Source organism: Malus sylvestris, chromosome 15, assembly GCF_916048215.2.
Source record: "Malus sylvestris chromosome 15, drMalSylv7.2, whole genome shotgun sequence".
NCBI classification, from domain to species: domain Eukaryota; kingdom Viridiplantae; phylum Streptophyta; class Magnoliopsida; order Rosales; family Rosaceae; genus Malus; species Malus sylvestris.
Window position 1 is genome coordinate 21,400,314 of NC_062274.1, and position 25,865 is coordinate 21,426,178.

The window sequence follows — 25,865 nt, forward strand, 5'->3', positions numbered from 1 at the left end:
TGTATCGAGACTGCAAAAACATAAAAGTTTGAGATTTTGAGTGGCAATTGGCGAATAGGTAATTTTTTTTTAATATATATTGAGTTTTACTAATTTTTTATTATAATATATGTTAGAATGCTATGCTAGTGCTTTAATTAATATATAATATGTTGGAATGAAAAAGGGCACATTTTGAGCCTTTGCCTTGGCCCTGGGCATAGGCCTGGCAAACGAGTCGTGTCTGTCGTGTTCGTGTCATTTTCGTATAACACCTGTTATCTTAATGGGTCATGTCATGTCACACTCATTATAAAGTGACCCGACCCGTTAAGAAAAATATATTTTTTTCTTAAATTTGCACATACCACACATTGCCACTTAAATATTACTTTAAAACATTAAAATACATTTGTCGTTTAAGTACTACATCTACACTCGAAAATAAGAGCCTACTAAAAACATCCATACACTACTAGTCTATTACAAAATATTAAATGTGCAAGGATATGCAAAATGTAAGAGTTTTTGTTTTCAAGGTTGTGAAGCTTTTCTCAAAAGTTTAAACCTTGCAAGTGGAACTCAAAGCTTGCATGTTCTTCCTTTTACAAAATCCTCAATTTTCATCGATCATCATGAGGAAATTGTATTGGAACTTTAGCTTGATCTATTGTCTTCAAGAGTTATGTTGATGATGTTTTCAGTAAGGTTTTCCACGTCAGAACTCTCTTCCGCATAAACTAAGTATAGAAAAACCAAACATTAAAAACCATTCAAATTATGAGGAGTTTACCAAAATAGTTATGAAAAGAAATAAAACAATAGTACTATACCATATAAAAATATATTAGCCTCCAACCTAATGCACAATGGACGGCTGAGATTAAATCTCAGCCGATCCAATGGTCACCAATTTTTAAAATTTAATTTAATATATATATATATATAATTATTATAGTTTTTAAGGGTATAAAATTGTTAAATTAATATATATATATATATATATATAATTATTATAGTATTTTTTTTAGGGTTATAAAATTATAAAATTAATATTTTGCTTATCGTGTATCGTGTTACCCACGTGTATACCCGAACCAACCCATTATCTTAACAGGTGCTTATCGGGTTACTCGATAACAACTCGATTCGTTATTGTGTCGACCCGAACACCTGTTAATTTCGTGTCGTGTCATGTTGGGTTATCGGGTTGTGTCAAGAATTGTCAGGCCTACCTGGGCACCTGAAAACTTAGGACTGGCCCTGTGTATATATATGGGTGGGGAGAAATGACATAATGTAGGTCTTTGTCAGAAAAATTCGACCGGATTGTAACACGGCTAGCACTTGTTGTAGGTCCGCCCCTGCACAATTGGAAGTTTATAACCATTTAGATTCATTGACAATGACATGGGGACCTTTGAAATTTTCTCAAAGATGCTGAATCTATCAAAGGAATAGTTCTTGTGAGGGGAAGGGTCATGAGTTCCAAAGGTAGCATCCCGGCGGGTTGGGGATGTGGATGCAAATTTTCGCTTTCTTCTTCTTGGACAAAATCGTACCTACAAAACAATTTACAACATAGGTCAAGGCCAAGAGCCTCACGCGCCCACGATGAATGGGGGGCTTTGGCCCAAAAACGTCCGATGCCAAAGTTAGAATTTAGAGAGAAAAGTATTTGGAGAGTTTTTGGGAGTTTTGCAAAAGTGTAGACCTAGCTTTTTAGAGAAAATGGAGTCCTATTTATAGAGCATGACTGGCCCTATTTAGAAGAAAGAGCGGCCAACCCTTGGGTGTTTTTGGGGGTGTAATGGATGATTTAATTGGTGATTAATGGATTAATTAGCAATTAATCCATTAATTAGCCAATTAACCTCCACTTAAATGGAATGTTATGTAGGTTATAAAATAATTATCTAAGATGAGGATGGATGAGAATATCTTTGAATTTGTTACCTATTTTGGACACTTTTGACTTGATTGACGGATGATTGTCCGCTGCTCGTGCGCAGGAATCTCGGTATGCCTCAAGGGTATTTTTTTCCTCTTTTACCCAAAAATCTACGTGTCGCCTTGTAATTATTTTTAGCTCCACAAATGCCCCCACACCTGTTGGGCTGCTCATCGGAAATGGCAGTATGTGTAGAGATCTTCTTGCTTTATGAAACATAGGACTGCTTCCTTTTTTGATGTAAATTCCCTCTTTAATAGGAAATTAGATCTGTCTAGGAAAGGGAAATAAATTTCTCTCAAAGCCTATTTAAGTCCACCTTAAGCGGGTTATTAAATCAACTTTGGAGAGCGATTTACTCAACCCTACAAGAGAGAGAGAGAGCTTAGAGGATATTTGTTCCCCCTCCTCTAGCAATCTTCTACATCTTGCTCGTGCAAATGACCGTCTTTTGTTGATTTCTTCGTCTTTTCCGTGCCGCACCGATATAAGAAAAATTTAATTTTTCTTGTCTTCTTCTTGGATAGTGCTATCGCGGGGCAGCCGTCGGGGTGGTGCAGCACATCTGCTGGCAGGGTCCAGGAGTCAGCTCGGCATGGGCCGATGAGGTGTTGTGGCAGGGACCACTGCTTTAGGCTGCTCAACTTGGCTAGAGCCATGGGCAGCTTGTGTGGTTGGGACAGCAGATTGAAGCACTAAAATGTAGTGCTAGGTAATGGACAGTTAGCTTAAAGTATTTTTCTTCCTATACAATAGGTAGTTACTAAATTATATCGGTTTTGTAGGTAAACATCATTAGGTGGTTACTGGATAATATTTTAGTTTGAGTATTTAAATATTCAAAATTAAAAACTGAATAAATGAGAAAAAAATTAAAGAATTTAAATATTTTTATCTAAAAGGGCAAAATTGGTATAAAAATATGTAATTGGATAACTAGACTTAGTTCAAAAACTACCTATGTTTTTGGACCTAGATCAAAAAGCCTCTTAAATTAAATGGGTAAATGGATACCTGTGGGTAATACCCATACCCGATGGATACCCGTTATAACCGTGGGTAATACCCATAACTGCCCATTTAAATTTAACGGATAAACGATTATATCCATAACCGTTTGTTCGTCTAAACGGATATCCATAATGGTAACCGTGAACTTTAAATGGGCAGATAACCGCAGTTACCCAAACCCATGAGTATTTTGCCTATCCCTAGCGGCAACCATACCATTTTTTGGAAACTTGTGTGTTGTTGTAAAGCATGGTGTTACCTTGGCTTGCTCTTGCCAAGGTGGATATTATTGGTGTAAAAGGTTGGTTCGATACAAGCAAAGATGGATATGAAAAGAGTCCCACATTACAATAATCTAAGGTTTAAATATAAGTGTTTTCCTTCTATTTGCACTGGGGCCTTTTGAGAAAAACTCTGCACCCGAGGTCCATTGGGTTTTGATACCACCTAGGGGATTGGGGCCTGGGTGGTTAAGTGAGGATTAATGTACTAGCTCATTTGTAAAATATGGTTTTGAGCTTGAAACATCTACTTGTTTGTTTCCAGTGAAATGATCATCATTTATGTTATTACTAGCTCACTCCGAGTGCTAACCACACCCACAAAAATTAGTCCCATAAATTATGCAACCATTTCCGATTCACATAGGATAAGTAGAACAATACCTTTGGTAGAAGATAGCCTCCGATTTCGACTTCTCTAGATGTTTCTCTTGCAACTAATGGGGAAACCAGGCAAAACCTCATTGCCTCTTCAATAACCAGCATTTGAAAAATCAATATGAAAGCATGAATATCAAGTAAATTCAGCACTTGGAATTTCAAATCTTTTACAAAAGTCTACACTAATTTGGAATTCAGAACATATGCCTGATCAATATATGGAGATTTGTGTTGAAGACTATGAGCAGTTGGCATCTGATCAGGAGGTCCAAATCCATCAATTTCCGCTAGCAACTTCTTTTCGGCATCTGGATGTCCGGCAACCAAGTAGACAATTGAAGACAATGTGAATGATGTAGTGGCTGATCCAGCCAGGAGATGCTCATAAGCAGCTGCACTAATGTAGTCTTGAGCGAAGACATTCTTGGCAACCATTTCCAACTCCCTTGCTTTCATTATGGGTGACAAGAAGTCCTTTGAACCACGTTCACTGTCTTTCATTCTCTTCACCACAATCTCATCAAGCCGGCCACTCAACTTCCGGTTAGTACGCTCAACTTTCCAGTTCATTGTCCCGGGAATTCTTTTCAAGAGCTGCCTAAATGGCTCCTGAAGAATAGAAACAAGTAGTTCCAGTTTAATTGAAAAGGAACCGGATAAATCCATCTTAAGCTGAGTAGTGGAACAGATGTGTTGGTTAATAAAACCCCAAGACTTGATCATCATCGTTGTTGTCTTTGATGTCAATCTTGTCGATTGATTCAATGATGGATTGTGGTTTAGAGAGGCCAAAGTTGACACTAGATGCAGCTTGTCCTATTACATCAGAGGCCAACCTAAGGGAGAGGTTAGAAAAGGTAATCTCTTCATCCTCTTTAAACAAGTCGAACTTTTGAGTTACGGACTCGACGAATGATTGCATTGTGGGCACAAGGCTGGCTAGGTGTGATGGCTGATACAATGATAATATAGTGTTTCACATCGTCAACCAGCTTGCATCCCTGCTGATAAACTTGATGACTTTAACTGACAGACGTAAATAAATTCTACGCTACTTTGGACTCATGTTCTACTTTGTACTCATGTTTCATTTTAGTCATTCAAAACAGGTCTCAAATTCTACTGTCCAATCCAATTGCGTCACGCATGACAATTTTTCTGTCATTTATGGACATTTACTAATAGATGACATATGTTCCCCTTCATGGAGTTAGGATTTTCCATATATCATTAACTATTCCTCAAGTAACTGTTTACCCATCAAATATATGGTTGCATGGACGAAATTGGAACATAAAGACAAGTGGGGATTGGTGCGGTTCCGACCTTAAACCGGAACCAGAGTCGGAAAATACCAACGGTTTGGTTTGGTTTGGTGTTGTTCCACTTAAATTTATTATTAGAACCATACGATTTGGTCTACACCGGTTCGAATTCGGTTCTTGCCGGTTTACGGTTCCAAATACTAAATTATTTGAACACCAAATCATCATATATTCAAATACATCTTCTAAAACTGATTTCGTAAAGAAGTAACAAATTCAAAGAAAACAGCATTACAGAGATAATAAATAAAAGTAGTCCGTCATGTTTTTCTCCACAAATCCATCCAGGGTACGTTTTCAATGCCATGAAATCAGCAGGTCCCTAATCAAACTTGTAATACGAATTCATATGCTAAGCTAAACCAGCTTGAGTTATTCAAAAATCGTACTTTCTTCTCCCATTCTTTAATATCAGGCACAACATATCTGGAATGTTGGAAACGGAACTGTAGAAGCTCCAAGACTCGAGCATCAGGCGTTTCCTTGATCCTTTGAAATGAACAACCTATATCCAGAATATATCACATAATCCACAATTCAGCATCATATTTGTTTCAATTTAGCAGGGAAAACAAAACAAAAAAACTCATCTAAAATCAACAACCTTGTTAACAGGTTTTGTGTTTTGGACATCAGCAATATACATTTACATCCAAGGGCATGCCATGAAATTGGCACAGAACTAGTGTCAACATTTGTTTTCAAGGTCAACGTTTCGGAGTAACAGCTAGGATAAGCTACATTACGTTGATCGACCCAACATGCCAACCATTAATTTATCTCTAATTACTGTGGACTATTAAAACTTCACAAAACTATCTTAAACCCCACAAGTCAAAGTTGTACCACGTAAATTATGCACTAGAAACAGAATTAGTCGAACTACTAATTAATTACCTGGACTATTAGCATGACAATAAATTTTTAAAGGAAAATTTTATTTAAACCCATGTAACTTCTTTCTACATTCAACTTAAATTTTAAATGTTAATTGTCTATTTTACCCTATTGCATAATTACTATTAAGTACAAAATGAAATTAATAATAAAACTTAAATTTCCCAATAAACTAGACACTATAATTAAATCCTAGCACCACCCTTTGTATTCTACGTCCATTCCGGCTAAAACCCTAATAGTTCTGATAGAGAAAAATAATTTTTTGGATAGTAATTTTGAAGTTTTGAATCCTCCAACTAAAGTATGACTCGATTTATGGATATTTTGTTTGTTTGCTTCTTCTTTGGATTAAATGTCATATTTATTATATTATATTGTATCGTATTTTTTTTTCTCTACCGTCTGTCTGCCTCCAAAACACCATTGCAAGGATTTTTTATTAGTAGTGCAAAGACATATAACTTGATTCTTGGTGAAAATAACGGTTGTCCAACCTCATAAACCTTGACCACTCTCCATCCAAATCCAAAGCATCAAGGTCAAATGTTTCTAACAAAGTGATGGACTGAACTGGAGCTTGCATTGCATTCTTTGGCAAATTCAAATCTATGGAATGATCTCTTGGATTCCAAGTCTATGGTTAGGTTTGGTAGCAGAAAAAAAAAACAGCTATGAAAATGCTACTTATATGCAATTATAGAGGGGCAAAGGAAATTCATTAGGATCATGGGCTGGGTTAATCTACAGGAGGCAACGAGAGAGAGCATAAAGATCTTTACATCTATGAAACATAAACCAGAAAAACAAATTTAATTCAAGCACTTGGAACTTATATGTTAAACTTTACCTTCACAGTACTAGTCCCGAACTCTAGATCAATGAGAATTTCATCACATACTATAGGAATTCTTCTTCCATTGAAAGGATGGATGACATGTTTTCCATGAAGGTGTTTATACCTTTCGTCATTAGGATGTACAGCAATGGCAGTATCACCAAGCATAGTTTCCACTCTAGTGGTGGCAACCACAATCTCACCAAAATCTTCCTCCAGAGTGTAAGCAAATGAAGTTAACACGCCAAATTCAACAGGGTTCTTATATCCAGAAAACCCTGAGTAATGTCGTATCTCGAATATCAATATAATCCACCTATACAAACCCAAAAAAAATCCATAAATATATGCTGCAAAATAAGGAAGAATATGCAGGTAAAAGAAGAAGGCTGACCTCAATGTCAGATATTGCTGTAAGCAACCCACAATCCCAATTGACTATGCGATTATCCCTGCAAACAAAACATACCAACGAAATCTAGAAAGCTTATTAGTGAAAGTGAAGAAAAATTCAAAGACAAGAAGGTAATTTATAAACTTATAGATGTGGATGATTATATAAGGTAATCGGTGTACACGGTTGTCAAGTTTCAATCCTTATCCCAAAAAAAAAAACATTCAGTTAGAGACGTTATTTTATAAAGGAAATGAGTGTAAAGATAACTTTACATTTTGAATTGGGTTTGAAAGGGTAGTTTAGGTAATAAATTTGGATTTAAAGAGATATTAATTCTTTAATTAAAAAACATATGGGTGAAAAAAGTAAGTTGAGTGTAAAAGAGATTAGATGGGTTCAAATAAAATTTCTCATTTTTAAAATATGAACATGAAAGCATAAAACGGAAGATTATTGGTTCCATAGTGACCTTTTTGTGTAAAACTAAAGACAGATGCTTGATTTTTGTCGTCAATTGTGCCATTGCAGAGCAACCAATAAAAAAATGTTAATTAACCTTCAAATTGTGTCAGAAGGGGTAAACATGCTATGAACGTACTAATTTCAGCACAGTTGAACACTTTATTTTTCCCCAACAAAGGGAGGTAGGGTTGAAGATTTTTTCTCTTTAACTAAGTTCTAGGCCATAAACCATTTTAACTCGTTTAACAACTAAAATAACAAATCCCAGTTTCAACTTATTCATTTAACCCGAGTATAGCAGAAAGTGGTCAACTGATTCCTAGCAATTTTTTTTCAAATACAAAATATTTACCGAAGAAGACTTCCACTTCCTGAAATTTCAAGGGTGAAGACTCTACAATCTACCCCACACCAAAGACCAAGCAAAGAAAACCATTTTGGCAGTACTCCAGCTCAACAAATGGCCTTAAATGAAAAGGATAGATTAAAGCGAATGACATTTCTGTAGAATCTACGAACTTAAAACACCCTTTTGAACCCCACAAACCATCTAAATACAAATGGCCCTAAATGCAGGACAAGAGCCATAGGACCCAATTAGACAATGTTAATCACACATATATAGTGAAGATAAAGGAGAATGGAAAACCAATGGAACTCAGCCATATTCCTAATCTGAAATCTCAAAGATGAGAAAAGATAGAGAAAATACCAAGGACGGAGGACGAAGAGTCGTGAGCTGTCGCGGATGAGGGATGATGAGGGTCGTCGCAGAAAGCTGAGGTTGTGGGCTGCCTGAAGAATCACTAATATTTTTTAATGAGAGGTCGTGGTGATGGTCAGATATGTTACGAAATGGGGAAATAGGGATGTGAGGGGTGAGGCTGTGTGAGTGAGATGAGGGTGAGGTGAGTGAGTAAACCCTAATTGGATGGGATCCACTACTTTGCAACTTGGTGAAACTAATTTGTCAACCTATTATATCATGACATGTGTGTATATATATAATTTATTTATTTATTATTAATAAAATGGTTCGGTTCGGTTTCGGTCGGTTCTTGTGCATTCAAAACAGGAACCGAAACCTGTTTAAAAGGTTCGATTCGGTTTTTTACTCAAAGTTGACTTTCTGGGTCAATACGGTTTTTTTCAATTTTTTTTTCATACGGTTTGATGCAATCTTGTGATTTGACGGTTTTTATGCCCATCCCTACTCTTTGCCTCTCTCTCTTCTCAATTCCTTCTATCTCTCCTTTCTCTCTCCCTTTCTTTTCCCAATCAAATGGAGCCTCTCTTTAACCCCAAAATCATCACCAAAAGGATCCGGAAAGGATCCTGTTGGCCAAAATTATATATATACTAAATGAGTAACTTTTCAGTTAATTTCCTTTGTGTCCTTTTCACTGTTCCTTCACCAATGCGTTTCCCTTTTCACCTTTTTTTTTTTTTTTCTGTGGACACTGTTTATTGTACAGTGTACATCCACCGTTGCCCATACTTCTTTCTTTCATTCCACTTCTCCCTAGAAGGAGGCTTCAAAAACTAGACTCTTCCAATTTTGTCCCTTCTTAGTTTTGTTTACTTCGTTTTTGCCACAACAGACATCTCTCTAAATTGTTTATATAATTTCGATTTTGCCTCTTCTCGACTCTTACTCTTTTGCTTCATTTTTGTCTCTCTGGGAAGGGAAAGATCTGGATGTACACGTGTGGGTCATCTAGGAAGGAAAAGAGCTGTTGATCATCTGGGATGGGAGGGAGGGACCAGGATCCTCTCATGAGCTAAGGATGAGGATCCTCCTCATCAAGAGATGTAGGTCGTTGGATGAAAATCCAACGGTTACAATTATTATAACTTTAAAGGGATCTCCCTATTTGTAGCCGTTGAATTTTCATCTAACGACCCACATTGATTGATGAGAAAGATCCTCATCCTTAGCTCAGGAGAGGATCCTGGTCCGGGAGGAAGTCCCTTTCATTCCACTCTCTCTCAAAAATCTCAAAAGTAAAAAGCTACCCACATAGAAGAGACATCCTAATTATCCCTCTAATTTTTTTTATATTATTTCCTATGCATGCCATTCCATAATCATTCGCCCTCTACTCTGTCTGCGCCCATAATTAAATACACTTGCTCTCTCTCTCCTTTCCTTCTTCTTTCTCTCTCTCTCTGTATGGGTATTTTCTCTCATCCAAGGAAGATGCAAGAACTGTCAGTAGAGCTTCCAACACAGACTATTCCTCACTGCGAACCATCAAAGCATTTTGGTCTGCAATTTGACCGCCTACAACCATCAGATGAAGAAAAAAGTTGGAATTTGGACGGTTGTTTAATCTGATTGGGTTTTTTTTTTTTGTTTCAGGAAAATTGGTGTGCAAATTCAAGGGTTTTTGTGTACAACCTTGCAATTCCCTTCTGATTAAGGTCTGTGAGTGTTTTTTTTTCTTTCAAATCTTTTTTTTTTTTGTCAATGATTTGTGTGTGCTGTTCCATCTAATTCGATTTTTCGTTTTAGGAAATCTTGGTCTTAAAGATTTAAGGTTTTCGTGTAGATTGATTGCTTGATTGATGTAAAATTAAAGTCCTCTGTTTTTTTCTCTCCAAAACTCTGTTTTACTGTGTTGTTTCTGTTGCAGGTGGCGGTGTTTGCTTGGTTTTGTGCTCTGGTCTCAGAAATTGAATAGTTTTTTTCTGGTGGTTTCATGCTATCTTTAACTCCAAGTGGAAAGTCCATGGAGCAAAAAATGGACAATCACAATTATTATTGGTATGGATGACCCCCACGTGTATTTGTTGGCTTTTAATTGGTGAAAAAATGGGATGTTTTACAGTGTGTGAATAATAATTAAGTTTAATAATTAATTAATTAATCACATTTTGAAGTATTTGTTGGCTTTTAAAATGGGATGTACTATTCACACATTTCATTTTACTTTTCACACATCCCTTGATAATTTATGTTCATTGATTTTCTTTAATTCATTCAATCCAACGATCAAAAATTAAAAAAATATGTGAGAAGTAAAATAAGGTGTGGATATCACATGCTTTAAAAATTTGTCTCGTAGATTTTTCTTCCGTTAAATCAGGCTTTTGTTGGGTGTGTGAGAATGTGAAAAGTTTGTCTCTTTGTGTGATTTAAATGTTTTTTCTTGGTAGGCTTATATCAAACAATATTAACAAATAGACATTTGTCGTATTAGTAGTGTCAGTACCCACATAATGACTTTGGGCATTATTAAATGGGATGGTAAGTATTGGTCTCCTTGCTTTTTTTTGTTTTTGTGTATTTTATATTGGCAAATAGGAACACTGGGGTTGTATGAAGAAAAGATAGATGGTCAACAATACACCCTGTTTTAGAATAGAAATAATAAATAAATATAAATATACACTTTTGTTATATGGTATGATTTGTTGTATAGAGAATTGAGAAATAAGTTAAAGACAATTTCCTATTTTTGAGTTATAACAATTAGTACATATATAATGACATTGATTAGTTCACTTAAGAGTTTAATCCTTTGTTGGTTTATTTGTATTGTGTGCTTGAGAATGAAAGCAATGGATACACTATGGAATTGATTTTTCTTATAATATCCACATAGATAAGGAATTGTTCCCTTTATTAGAAATTATATGAAGTAGGCATATTATGCAATACAAGTTTGACATTCATTTAGTAAATATTGAGTTTATTTTTATCGAATAGTGACATTCAGGTTTAAGCTTCTTAAATGTTTGTATTTTGAAAATTGATTTCAATGGTTTTTAATGAATTTTTTTTTTTTGCTTACATAATTGCTGCTTGAGGGACACCTACTACAGTGGGCACAACTTATGAAACTCAGAAGGAATGACAACTGCTCATTCGTCTTCCAGATGATCCCGTGCTTAATGATCGTGAGTTTGAAAATCTTTGGTAATGATTTCAAAACAAAGAAATTTTTTGTTGGTATTCCATTGACATCAAAATGAGTTAGGGGTGAGGATCGGAGATCAGGAAGTACCAAAGAACGACCGCCTTCGCTACTTTGGATCTATCTTGCAAAAGAACGGAGAATTAAATGGAGGCCTCAACTATAGAATACAAGCTGGATGGATGAAGTGGAAGAGTGCATCCGGCGTGTTGTGTGACCGCCGTATGCCACTGAAGCTCAAGAGAAAATTATATAGGACGGCAATAAGGCCGGCGATGCTGTATGACACGGAATATTGGGCGGTGAAGCATCAACACATACATAAATTGGGTGTAGCGGAGATGAGAATGCTTTGTTGGATGTGTGGGCACACAAGAAATGATAAGATTAGGAATGAGGATATTCGAGGTAAAGTAGGAGTAGCCAAAATTGAAGGAAAGACGAGAGAAAATCGATTACGATGGTTTAGACATGTGCAAAGAAGGCTGACTAATGCTTCGGTTAGAAGATGTGACTACGGGATAGAGGTCTAGGGCCGAAGGGGTAGAGGAAGACCTAGGAAAACTTTGGAAGAGACTCTAAGAAAAGACTTAAAGTACTTGGATCTAACGGAGGATATGACACAGAACCGAGCGCAATGGTGTTCTAGGATTCATATAACCGACTCCACTTACTGGAAAAAAGCTTTGTTGTTGTTGTAGTATTCCATCGATAATTAATGAAGGTTTGTGGTAATTTTTTTTCCTCTGTTAGATGTGTTCTAATGCTATGTTTTCCATTGCATAATTGATGAATTGTTCTCTTATCTTTCAAACATAATCTTCCATACAATTTCCAATCGATCGGATTGAATTTCCTAGTGTGTCCATTCGACACTCTATCCTCTGTCTCTTCTCTCATTTCCTCCTGCCTCTCCTCTCTCTCCCTCCCTTTTCCCAATCAACCTGAGCCTTTCTTTAACCCCAAATTATGGCCAAGCCTGCTGGAATTGGACCTCAATCGAAGAGATTAGTGAACAGTTTCTGGGCGTCCACGGAGTGCAAGCATGGTGAACTTCGTCGGTTGGTTGTGGCAGCTTTTTGGTGCATACCATTTTGTTCCTGCTATGTGGGTAACATCATTCCTTTCTTGATTAGAATTATTAACTTTTATTGGTATTCATGGGTGATAGCTGTTCTTTGTTTGACATGGTTAATCTTGGTTGGGAAATTTGTTCTAATCAGCCGCAAAATATGGTCGAAATTTTGTTGTCCTTGAAGTTCATGACTTGGAATCGTCGGGGTTGTTCCCGGCCAGGATATTTTTAGTCAAGCTTCCTTATTAGATTGAGTAAATTTGTCATTTTCTGTTGCATCTTATGGAACTCTATGTCGGATAATTTAAGAATACTAAAGTTCGGATATGTTTTTAGATGAAAGGTGACCTTTCTTTTTGATATTGAAGGGGTGTTGCATAAAATTTGATAGCTGCACACAAGTCAATAACATGAAACATGGAGGGTGTGTACATCCATCCTTCTCACAGAGGTTTTGAGTTTCATATGCATAGTCAATTACTCTTATTTTCTTATTCGTCATTCATCGTACTTTCAAAGTTGTTATTGACCAAAAGAAAGAATTAAGTAGTTGATTATTAATCAACTGATGATAAAGTAACTTATTTTGTAAAATGTTGGTAATTCTAGTTCTGTAGACTATGTTAGTTATGGAGAGATGTGACCTTTTCTGAAGTCATTTGAAGAATATTACAAGGGGGCACTATGGTGTTGAAAATTAATTTGTTGAAAGATGATGGGAAGCCAAGGGTTATGGCTACTCTGAATAATAATAATAATAACTAATCTTTGTAACCGGGAAACCTGATTTAATTATTTGTTCTAGGAATGTCATGGGTGATTATATTCTAGTACTGAGGTACGTGACTTCTTTGTGAAAGCTCATGTTTTGTGTTCAGTTCATCATTTCGTGTCTTGGAAAAGTTGAACAGATCAAATAATGTAGAAAGTTTCAGTTTTCTTGTTGAGATGCAATTGTGTTCTAGCCATATGCAAAAGAAAAATGTATCTCACTAGCAAAATGCTTTTCAAAAGTAAAATGAACATCCAATGTTGACTTGTTCTCTGCATTTTGCATAAGTATGGGGACCGAGGTGTGACAATAGATGTCAAATGGTATTGTATCACATATCTGAATGTAGTTGATATTTAATTTCTTTTTTCATTTTGCTTATAAGTTTCATTCAATTCAGGATTCATTTTGTTATGCGGAGTCTTTCAACACATCTATCTGTATCTAATGACTGCCTAAAAGGATGAATATACGTTTGAAATCGTTGCATTGTTTTTACTTTAATTTATAATGTTGATTTCTTGGTTGAGTTTCAGCATGTAACTGATCTGCTAAGAAGAGAAACCAAGGTACGCCTCACTGGTAAGGAATTTTGGTCTCATAGAATTAAGATCTGCTAAATATAAACTTATTCAATGAAAATTTTTCAGTCTCATTTTGGGGTTTGGTGTTGTGAACCCTTTTGTACATACAAGTTTCGTGTATATATATATATATATATATATATATATCTTTACATGCAGGTGGCATGAAGGTGAAAGTTGACAGAGATGAGTCTTTCCCCATATGCTGCCATGCTTGCAGTAGATGTTTCACAGAGATGTAAAGTCTTGCTTTGCTTTCAATATATTGTTCCTAGCTCTTCGTGTTTTCTTTTGACTATGTTTTGTAAAATTTCTTTTTCAATTCAGAAAAAGTTGTGGGACTCTTTAAAAGTTATATGCAAGAAGGGATCGTGGTTAAGCGAGCTTCATTGCATGAAGAACTTGGGTCCAATGCATGCAGTGGGAGGATGGGATTCTGAAGGACTTGATAGTAAATTACGTGGGATTTGTTGTAAATAACTGAAATACATGTATATTGTGTGTGTCATCTCTGATTTTATGAAAATTTTAAATTTTTTGTTTTATTTCAAATTTTGACATTTTTATTTTTCTTTGAAACATAACCTTAGTGGGCACAATTTGAAAACTATGCTCTATATGATTGTCTGTCATTTGACATGGCTGTCCGAATTATGGCAGAAATAGGCAACCTATTGTGCTTAGCATTTTGAGCACCAATATTCATATTGTGCCCTATAATCAATGGGCACGCCCATAAAGGACACATGTTGTTTTAGTTGCTATTTTATTGTTTTATGGGCACGTATGTTGGTGCCCTTTAACTTCAGAGGGCACAAATAACTTATTGTGCACAATGGCCAATTTTTTGTAGTGAAACTATTGGTGAACATCAAAGGCAGTTCCATACTTGCTGCCGCCGATCGGTTTCTAAATCCTGGTTGCTCAGAGTCAGAGAGCTATGGTTGCTTTAGTATTTGCAACTCTTTAAAAGTATCTTAGATGAACTCTTACAAAAGTGTATGGTCCTTGTCGCCATATAATTTTTATTTTTTTATTTTTTAGTTGTTTCGTTCTATTCGGCAGTTGGCGATAGATTGGAGATTCTATAACATATAAAAAATAGGTAGAGTTTGTCTCACACCCTTGAGGTTTGGACTTATTACACCCATACCCCTAGGTTTAATTTATTAAGGTAACATTTGTTGTAAACAGTGGATATGTTTGCCCACATGTGTATAGTAAAGTTTCACATGCTAATAGTAAATTTTGTAAGTTTTCGTTGAGGTGGCTCTATAAATAGAGCACTTCGGTTGTTCAAAGTGTGACGAACATCAAAAAGAGAAAAGAAGAAATATAATACTTTCAGTATTCCTCATTTTCTAATATTTGCAATACTTTTGTGGTAGTTTCGTCCTCGTTCTTAGCAAAGATTATTTCTCTAACTTTTGCCTATTTATAACACGTTATCAGCACGACTCTTTAACAATTTCTCATTTTCTCTTCGCCGAAAGAAAAGAAAAGAAAAAGTTCCCTTTAAGGATTTTATTGTTCTTCTTTTTCCTTTGCCTCAACTGCTGGATATACCCTCGCGAAGAATTGTTTGCACCATGTTTACTTCTAGTTCTCAAACTAACAGTTACTTATATATTTGATTTCTTGTTTGGTGTAGATATTGACTACTAAACCACTGATTATATATACAATCCAAGATGGTGCGGTACTATCGCCTATCTTGAACTGCAAATCTAATTTTATCTCAATTTTAGGTGGTGTGGAATAATCACCCACCATGCTCTGCATATTTGAATTTTACAACAATTTTAGGTGGTGTGGAATAATCACCCACCATGCTCTGATATTTAAATTTTATTGCAATTTTAGGTGATGCGGTATAATCGTCCACCTTGCTTTGCATATTTAAATTTTATCGCAATTTTAGGTGGTGCGGTATAATTGTCCGCAATTTTAGGTGGTGTGGTATAATCGTCCACCCTGCTTTGCATATTTAAATTTTATCACAATTTTAGTGGTGCGGTATAATCGTCCACCTTACTCTACATATTTAAATGTTCCTGCTGTTTAAAGTGGTGCGGAATAATCGCTCATCCTATAGTTGTTTCGATGAGAATGGTGCAGTACAATTGCCCTTCTCATTAATCATGTAAATCTTGAGCTTGAAGTTTCAAGTACTTATCATTTTAGCCTGAGGATCAAAAATTTGTAAGAACTAGAAGTTCTAACAATATATTCCTCCAGAACACATATTATTGCAAGTTCTTACACACCTCATTTTTCTTTCAGAAAAGAAAATGGTAAACTTGGCAAAGCTTGATTTTGCTGCCCTGGACATTACTGGGAAGAATTACCTTACCTAGGTACTGGATACCAAGATCCATTTGGAAGCAGCAAATCTTGGAGATACCATCAGGAAAGAAAGCAGCTCATCCTCTCAAGATCGGGTAAAGGCCATGATTTTTATTGGTCGCCATCTTGATGAGGCACTAAAGAGCGAGTACTTAACGGTTGAAGATTCGTTAGCCCTCTGGAAGGCCTTGAGAGACAGATACAATCACCAGACAACGATGATTCTTCAAAGAGCTCGCTATGAATGGACTCACCTAAGGATCCAGGATTTCAAGTCAGTGGATGAGTACAATTTTGCGTTGTTCAGAATTACCTTTTAGATGAAGCTATGTGGGGATACTATTACTGAGGAGATGTTATTGGAAAAGACTTTCAGCACATTTCATACCTCTAACATGCTCCTACAGCAGCAGTATAGAGCGCGAGGCTTCACTGAATACAACCAGGTGATATTTGTGCTCCTAGTACCTAAACAGAACAATGAGCTCCTGATGAAAAACCATAATTCCCGACCTACTGGATCAACACCGTTCCCAGAAGTGAATTCTGCTTTCCTTAAAAGGAATACCATATCCTCCCGTGGCAATAATTACAAACGAGGACTTGGCCACAAGCAAGGCCGGTGGAACGGGAAAGGCAAGAACCATGGTATCCAGTTTCACAACCAGGTTCCAAGGCATAATCTAAGCCTGAGCTTTAAAAATGCAAATCGCCAGAAAGGAAAAGCTCATATGAACACTCCTAGAAATTCTGAAGGAGGTTGCCATAGGTGTGGTGGCAACGGACATTGGGCGCGTACTTGTCGCACCCCAAAGCATCTGGTGGATCTGTATCAAGCCTTCTTCAAGGAGAAGGGTGTCGAGATCAATTTCCTCGATCAGGCTTAACCAATGAAAACACCTGATCCAGTGACCAATTTATCAGGAAAGTTAAACACAACCCACTTGGAGGCTATAGACTTTATTAATGAAAGAGGGAATGAAGTTTATGGGTCCGATTGAATTATTTATGTTTAATGTAATCTTGTTATTTGTACTTGTGGTTTACTGTTCACATTTTCAATTCAATAAAAGTAGTATTCCAGTATGAATAAACTGTTTTTTTTTTTACTCAGAGAACATGGATAAAAATTATGGTTATTCTCAAAACAAAAGCAATGGTGGAGACTTTTGTCTTGCAGACAGCGCAACCATGCATTCAATACTTCGAGATCGAAAGTATTTCTCAAATTTGGTACTTGCAAAAGTAAAGGTAACAACAATATTAGGGCAATCAGATGTAATTGAAGGCTCAGGAAAAGCCCAGATTATGTTACCAAATGGAACAATATCGTCCATAACGAATGCATTATATGCTACTCAATCCATTTGAAATTTGTTGAGTTTTAAAGACATACGTCTAAATGGATACCACATTGAAATGAAAAATGTAGAAAATGTGGAATATTTATGCATTACCACCAATGATACCCAGAAGCGTATATTGGAGAAGTTGCATGGTTTATCGAGTAAATTGTATTATACATACATAAAGACAGTTGAGGCATATACTGTTATGACCCAGAAGTTCATTGATTCAAAGATTTACATGCTTTGGCATGACCGTCTAGGTCATCCAAGATCTACCATGATGCGTAGAATCATTACCAACTCTAATAGACATCCATTATTCAGTAGACACATTGATGTCTCAAATGATAACCCTTGCAAGGCTTGTTCCCAAGGGAAGTTGGTAATTAGACCATCACAACTAAAGGTTGGTGATGAATCCCCATCATTTTTGCAAAGAATTCAAGGGTATATTTATGGACCTATTCAACCACCTTGTTGACCATTTCAATATTTTATGGTTTTGGTTGATGCATTTACCCGATGGTCACATGTTTGCCTATTGTCTACTCGAAATGTAGCTTTTGCGAGACTTCTTGCTCAGATAATTAAGTTGCGAGCACAGTTCCCAGATCATCTTATTAAGTCAATCCGACTTGATAACGCTGGTGAATTTACGTCTCAAACCTTTGATGATTACTGCATGGCATTGGGCATTGATGTTGAACATCTTGTTTCTCATGTCCATACTCTAAATGGTTTAGTAGAGGCATTTATCAAACGGCTTCAATTAATAGCACGCACTCTGCTCATGAAAATGAAATTGCTAGTCTCCGCATGGGGACATGCCATCTTACATGCAGCATCATTGGTTCGACTAAGACCCATAACCAACCACCAATACTCATCAATACAACTCGTGTTTGGACATCAGCCAAACATTTCACATTTACGAGTTTTTGGTTGTGCTGTTTATGTGCCTATTGCACCGCCACAATGAACTAAAATGGGACCTCAGCGCAGACTGGGAATTTATGTGGGTTTTGATTCACCTTCTATCAATAGATATTTTAAACCCTTGACGGGTGATATATTTACAGCTCGTTTTGTGGATTGTCATTTTGATGAGACAGTCTTCCCGTCGTTAGGGGAAGAAAAGACTGTTATGGAAGAACGGCAATAGCTAACATGGATTGTTCCCACCTTATCTCATTTTGATCCATGAAGCACTCAATGTGAAAATGAAGTGAAAAGGATCGTTTATCTTCAATGTATTGCTAATCAAATACCAGATGCATTTAACGATGTTTCGAAAGTGACAAAGTCACATATACCAACTGCAAATGCACCTGCAAGAATTGATATCCCTGTTGGACAAAATAAAGTGGCAGCGAATGATTCATTTAGTGCATGCCTGAAGCGTGGTAGACCCCCAGGTTCAAAAAATTCAGCCCCTCGAAAGAGAAAGATGAGGGCACAGTTGAACCCAAATGAAATCATTCAGGAAAAGAAAATGAATGATACATCCACAATTCATGATTCTGTACTTCCAGAAAAAGAAAATGTCCTTGATGAGACACCTGTCCCTGAAGAGACAGAAGTAAATGAAAGCAAAGAAATATCTATAAATTATGCATGTACTAATGAATTGTGGGATCGAAATGAAATAATCATTGACGACATGTTTGCATTTGCAATAGCCACTAAAATTATATTAAGTAATGATATTGAGCCCCGCTTTATTGATGAATGCAGACAGAGACAAGATTGGCCTAAGTGGAAAGATGCAATCCAGGCAAAATTAAATTCCTTGGAAAGAAGAAGTGTTTTTGGACCAGTAGACCAAACTCCGCCTAGTGTAAATCCTGTTAGTTACAAATGGGTATTCACAAGGAAGCGCAACAAGAAAAATGAGATTGCAAGATATAAAGCAAGACTCGTTGCAAAAGGTTTTTCACAAAGACCTGGAATTGATTATGAAGAGACATACTCTCTTGTAATGGACGCAATTACGTTTCGTTACTTAATAAGTTTAGTGATTTTAGAAAAACTTGACATACAACTTATGAATGTCATCACCGCGTATCTATATGGAGAATTAGATATTGACATATATATGAAAGTCCCATAAGGACTTAAGTTGCCTGAAACAACTAACAAACCACGAGGTATGTTCTCAATCAAATTAAGACGATCACTATATAGGCTGAAACAATCTGGGCGAATGTGGTATAATAATCTCAGTGAGTATTTTATTAAAGGAGGATATACCAACAATGTCATCTGCTCTTGTGTGTTCATTAAGAAATCAAATACTGGATTTGTTATAGTAGCAATATACGTCAATGATATGAACCTAGTTAGAACCCCTGAAGAGCTCAATAAAACTGCTGAATATCTGAAAAGCGAATTTGAAATGAAAGACACCTTGGGAAAACAAAATATTGTCTCGGCCTGCAGATCGAGTATTGTGCTAATGGAATTTTGGTCCATCAATCAACTTACATTGAAAAGATACTGAAGTGATTTGGCATGGACAAGGCTTATCCATTTAGCACCCCAATGGTCGTTCGTTCTTTGGACATTAAGAAAGATCCATTCCGTCCAAAAGAAGATGATGAACTGGTCCTTGGTCCAGAAGTACCATATTTGAGCGCAATAGGTGCTTTATTGTATTTAGCACAATGTACTAGACCAGATATAGCTTTTTCAGTTAACTTGTTAGCCAGGTACTGCTCTGCTCTAACAATTCGTCATTGGAAGGGAGTCAAAGATGTTCTACGATACCTTCATGGGACAACAAATATGGGTCTCTTATACTCAGACAAGCCCACAAATGATCAGATCCTTATTGGATATGCAGATGCTGGTTTTCTTTCCGATCTGCATAAAGCCCGCTCACAAAATGGATATGTGTTCACTAATGGAGATATTTCAATTTCATGGCGATCAACAAAGCAAACGCTAGTTGCTACATCTTCCAATCACTCGGAAATAATTGCTTTACATGAAGCAAGTCGTGAATGTTTTTGGTTAAGATCAATGATCCATCACATCCGGAATTCATGTGGTCCACCTTCAAAGACAAACACTTCAACTGTCATCCATGAAGATAATGTAGCTTGTGTCGCCCAGATGAAGGAATGATTCATCAAGGGTGATAAGACTAAACACATATCTCCAAGATTTTTTAGTGCACATGAGCTTTAGAAGGGTAAAGTTATTGAAGTCAGACAAATCCGTTCCAATGAAAGTTTAGCAAACTTGTTCACCAAATCTCTACCAAAGTACACATTTCAGAAGTTGGTGCAGGGAATCGGATTACGTCGGCTTACAAATTTGAAGAATGTGGAATCAGGGGGAGATACAATTTAGGGGGACCATCCATGATACATGCATGTTGTACTCTTTTTCCTTCGATTAGGATTTTTTCCCACTGGGTTTTTCCTATCAAGGTTTTAACGAGGCAACGTAAGCATGCTTAACACCATATCAACAATCCAGGTAAAGTTGTACTCTTTTTCCTTCGCTATGGTTTTTTTGTCCACTGGGTTTTTACAAGCAAAGTTTTAACGAGGCAACTGATATTGATATGTAGGCATCTAAGGGGGAGTGTTGTAAACAATGGGTACGTTTGCCCACATGTGTATAGTAAAGTTTCACATGCTAATAGTAAATTTTGTAAGTTTTCATTGAGGTGGCTCTATAAATAGAGCTCTTCGGTTGTTCAAAGTGTGACGAACATCAGAAAGAGAAAAGAAGAAATATAATACTTTCAGTATTCCTCATTTTCTAATACCTGCAATACTTTTGTGGTGGTTTCGTCCTTGTTCTTAGCAAAGGTTATTTCTCTAACTTTTACTTATTTATAACAACATTTGGTTTTTTGCTGTGGTTATTATTTCCTTGTTCAAAATTTTAGCTCATTTGTGTTTGTAGATGTGAGTCTCTCTCTTTGTGATGCCCCAAGCAATATAGGACGAGTGTTGAGTGATGATTGTTTTGTGAAAATCCCTGCAAAAAGTTCTTAATCATTGGTATATAATAAGTCCAATTTGCTCTAAAATATATAAAAAAACTAAAAGATTTAACTTAATACGCATCCTTTACATACTAGCATGAACCTGACCAAACATAGTTTAACTTAAAAACTAACATTTTTACTTGTCTTCTACATACCAGGTTGAACCTAACCAAATATGTTTGAGCTTAATACTTATGTTTTTAGTACTAATGTAAGGTGCCTTTAAGAGTTCATCAAACACTAGTACAAAAAATTTAGTGACCCTTTGTCTGTCAGGGCAAGAGTATGTCGAATAGATTTCTTGAATGGGCTCCTAAGTACTCAAAATTTTAGAAATGTTGGATGTTATAATAAAATGAGTGCATATATGCATTACCCCGAAGAAGGAAAAAATAGTCAAATTAGCAGTGTGATTATGAGAAAATCTAGTAGAAACCATAAATCATTTTTCCAAATCTTATGTTATTTTATAGTGAACATTTAACCATACCTCCAGAGTTTAATTTAATACACTCATTTACATTTGGTCTTTTATGGTTATTGTTTCCTTGTTTAAATTTAGCTCATTTGTCCTTGTAGATGTCAATCTCTTATTTTGCGATGTCATTGGTATCCCTTTCTAAATTTGTCTTCTTATATCATCGTTGATATAATTATGTGCATGACAGATACCGGTACCAGAACTTCTTTCAATAAAATTAAACAAGAACTGAAAGGTTTAGCTTAATACCAACCAAATTTGCATCAGCTAGTTATGCAACCATTTCCAACAATTCACATAGGAAAAGTTGAACAATACTTTTGGTAGAAGATAGCCTCTGATTTGGACCTCTCTAGATGTTTCCTTGCAACCAACGGGGAAACCCGGCAAAACCTCATTGCCTCGTTAATTACCCGCAATTGAAAAATTAATATGAAGGCATGATTATCCAGTAAAAGCCCTTGGAATTTCAAATCTTTTACAAAAGTCTACACTAATTTGGAATTCAGAAGACCACGAGCAGTTGGCATCTGATCACGAGGTCCAAATCCATCAAGTTCCGCCAGCAACTTCTTTTCGACATCTGGGTGTCCGGCAACCAAGTAGACAATTGAAGACATTGTGAATGATGTAGTGGCTGATCCAGCCAGGAGATGCTCATAAGCAACTGCACTAATGTAGTATTGAGTGATGACATTCTTGGCAACCACTTCCGACTCCCTCACATTCATTATGAGTGACAGAAGTCCTTTGAACCACGTTCACTGTCTTTCATTCTCTTCACCACAATCGCATCAAGCCGGCCACTCAACTTCCGGTTAGTACACTCAACCTTCCAGTCATTGTCCTGGGAATTCTTTTCAAGACCTGCCTAAATGGCTCCTGAAGAATAGGAACAAGCAGTCCCAGAATAATCGAAAGGGAACCAGATAAATCCATCTTAAGCTGAGTAGTGGAATAGAAGTGTTGGTTAACAAAATAAAAGATTTGATCATCATCGTTGTTGTCTTTGCTGTCAATCTTGTCGATTGATTCACTGATGGATTGTGGTTTAGAAAGGCCAAAGTTAACACCAAATGCAGCTTGTCCTATTACATCAGTAGCCAACCAGAAGGAGAGGTTAGAGAAGGTAATCTCTTCATCCTCTTTAAACAAGTCGAACTTTTGAGTTGCAGACTCGGTGAATGACTGCATTGTGGGCACAAGGCTGGCTAGGTGTGATGGCTGATACATTGATAATATAGTGTCTCGCATCGTCAATCATCTTGCATCCCTGCAGATAAATTTGATGACTTTAACTGACAGATGTATATAAATTCCACTCTACTTTGTACTCATGTTTCACGTTGGTCATTAAATACAGGTCTGAAATTCTACGTTCCAACCCGATTGCATTACGTATGACAATTTTTCCGGCATTTATGGACATTTACTAATAGATGACAAATGTTCCACTTCATGCATCCCTAAAGACAAGTGGGGATCACTTGATGCAATTGCAGGACCATAAAATTTATAAACTGAACTGAAGGATCAAAGTGATTCCGAGTATAAAGTTTTGTTACCGCTGTCTTAATTAGCCCATACAACAAATACCTGGTGAAAAAGAGACCCTTCTGATGAAAAGAGGAAGCTTCGATGGGAGAGGGAATGCTTATGTTGTTGATATCTTTGAATTTCTTGAATCTACTTCTCTACAAAGCTCAGCATCTGCTACAATTATTAGTGGCTGTCTACCCATATGAAACCTGTCAAGATGCGTAGAATCAATAACTTAATAGCTATGCTATGGCCATATGATGCGCGACCAGTGGCATAAGTAACATGTAGAGTTTATTACGAGATGTTTAACAACCATCCTCCATTCGAGCACAGCTCCGGTTGCTTCGTTGAACTCTTACATAAGTATATGGTCCTTGTCTCTATATAAACGAGTATTTTTAAATTCGTTTCATTGTATTTAGCAATTAACATTTAAAAAGTTTTCTACTTTGCAAAAGTACAAGTTAATTATTCCAACCATATCTCCAGGGTCTAGTTTAATACACTAATTAACATATTGTCTTTTATGGTTATTGTTCCCTTGTTTAAATCTTAGCTCATTTATCTTTGTAGATGTGAATCTCTTATTTTGCGATGCCATTGGAATCCCCTTCTAAATTTGTCTTCACATATGTACATGATAGATACAGGTACCAGAACTTTCTTCAATAAAATTATCAAAAGAACTGAAAGGTTTAGTTTTGTTTGTACCATACTTAGGGTCTCCGTATTTAGGCATCGTATAAATACTCGGGGGACTTAAGTGTAATTATATAATAAATGAAGGGGCAAATATGTAATAAGTGAGGAGCCCTTATTCTATAAAAGGACTCCTTACTCTCCTCATTAGAGAGGTCAAGTTTTAGGCCATGGGAAGAGAGCACATTGCCTCTAGCCTTCTTGTATATTCACCATTCAGAGTGAAATAATATCAACATTAATGCGGACGTAGCCTAAACATTGAGGTGAACCACAATACATCTTGTGTTCTTTACTTTCTTGCAGATTCACGGTCGGATTTACGTTGTTCCAGGACCTCCCGGTTTTGTGCATCAACATTTGCCGCCGTCTGTGGGAAACAACACGAAAAGCTATGTCGGTTTTCTCTCAATTTTCAACTCCACCGTGAATCTGCAGAAACCCAAGAACCCAAAAACCTCACTCTTTAGGCTGTTCCAGAAAACTTTCGCAGACCTCCAACCACCTCTCTTTCCTCTCTCAGTCAGTCGCACATAGAAACCAAAACAAAAAAGAAAAAAAAACGAGAAAGACAGAAATTGCAGTGGAGTTGGGTAGTGAGAAAGTCCATATTCTTTGTCTTCTTTTTTTTGGGAAAACAGACGAACATCATCTGTGTGGTAATTGATTCCTTAAAGAGAATAAAAAAAAAGGGAAGCAGACGTAGAAACAAAAGAAGGAAAGCTCGGATTCGGGTTTAATACTCGGGAAAGGCAGGTGCAAGTTCTGGGCTTTTGGCCGCGATTTTGTTGCTCGAGTTTTGGTCCATGTTCACCGGCACCGTCACGCTCTGGTGGTCCGCCGGCAACCTCAACCGCCTTTCTGAAGACCTTTACTCCTGCATTCGCGACGATCTCGACGTTCTTGAAATGGAAGAGAGGGAGAAGGTGGTGAAGCACATGTAGGATGTGTATGCTAACAGCCGTCAAATCAGATTACCGAGGTTCTGGCAGGAAGCTTTTTGAGGTTGCCTATGAGGAGTTGACAAGTGACCGGAGCTCCGAAGAGCCAAAAAAACCAAAATCAACATATCGCGAAATCAGAAAAAATGGCAGAATCCTTCAGCAGCGGGCTGACGTTCAAGCTCCACCCACTGGTGATCGTCTCAGATGCACCCGCCCATCACCAACACTTCGACACCACCAGCGCCCAACAACAGCGCCGACGGAGCAGTAGAAGCAGCCTCATCTTCTTCTTTCCCTGACTCCTCATCCGCCTCATGTCTGCGAGTCTTCAGTTTCATTATCGGGGTTCAGAGGGGCCGCACGGTCGAGATCTTCAACAGCTTTGAGCTCCTCTACAATCTTGCAACTCACTACCTCGACCGCGCCTTCCTCGAGAAGAAGCAAGAACTCTATAAGAAGGTGTTCATGTACTTTTACAGACTGGGTGGTACTCTACTGGAACAGATGCTCATGAATTTGACATGAACATCCACAAAGCTCTGATGGATATCAATGAAAGCCCTGTTTATGTTCTTCTCAACCCCTTGATCAATGTTGCCCATAGAGAATTTTGAGGTGGCGGTGAAGA

General features: G+C 37.0%; 1 protein-coding gene, 1 long non-coding RNA gene and 1 pseudogene across 5 annotated transcripts; 1 reads left to right on the plus strand and 2 right to left on the minus strand.

Moving 5' to 3' along the window:
- Positions 1–452: 452 nt before the first annotated feature.
- On the minus strand, positions 453–25,101 carry LOC126602793 (cytochrome P450 711A1-like; annotated as a pseudogene).
- On the minus strand, positions 5,320–7,153 carry LOC126604771 (uncharacterized). Its single transcript, XR_007616738.1, has 3 exons — positions 7,058–7,153; positions 6,788–6,979; positions 5,320–5,433 (listed from the first exon to the last, which is right to left on the minus strand). It is a non-coding gene; the product is annotated as an uncharacterized LOC126604771 (long non-coding RNA).
- LOC126604770 (uncharacterized) lies at positions 9,500–14,418 on the plus strand. 4 transcript variants are annotated; one of them, XR_007616735.1, is made up of 7 exons: positions 9,502–9,789; positions 9,885–9,946; positions 10,159–10,308; positions 10,735–10,772; positions 11,336–13,871; positions 14,033–14,111; positions 14,201–14,418. XR_007616735.1 is itself a non-coding variant. In XM_050272084.1 (3 exons), the coding sequence occupies exons 1-3, from the start codon at positions 9,597–9,599 to the stop codon at positions 10,204–10,206; spliced, it is 303 nt and encodes a 100-aa protein (XP_050128041.1). In that variant the 5' UTR covers positions 9,503–9,596; the 3' UTR covers positions 10,207–10,407. The 4 variants fall into 4 exon arrangements, 1 of the variants encoding a protein (XP_050128041.1); XR_007616737.1 differs by lacking the exon at positions 10,735–10,772 and having other exon boundaries at positions 9,500–9,789; positions 10,159–10,289; positions 13,826–13,871; XR_007616736.1 differs by lacking the exon at positions 10,735–10,772 and having other exon boundaries at positions 10,159–10,289.
- Positions 25,102–25,865: the final 764 nt, after the last annotated feature.

Excerpts from the sequence above, each read along its gene's own strand:
- LOC126604770 (XM_050272084.1), top strand. The coding sequence starts at position 9,597 with ATGCCATTCCATAATCATTCGCCCTCTACTCTGTCTGCGCCCATAATT. Across the intron at positions 9,790-9,884 it reads CGAACCATCAAAGCATTTTG|GAAAATTGGTGTGCAAATTC; the intron begins GTCTGCAATTTG and ends TTTTTGTTTCAG. Across the intron at positions 9,947-10,158 it reads GCAATTCCCTTCTGATTAAG|GTGGCGGTGTTTGCTTGGTT; the intron begins GTCTGTGAGTGT and ends TTTCTGTTGCAG.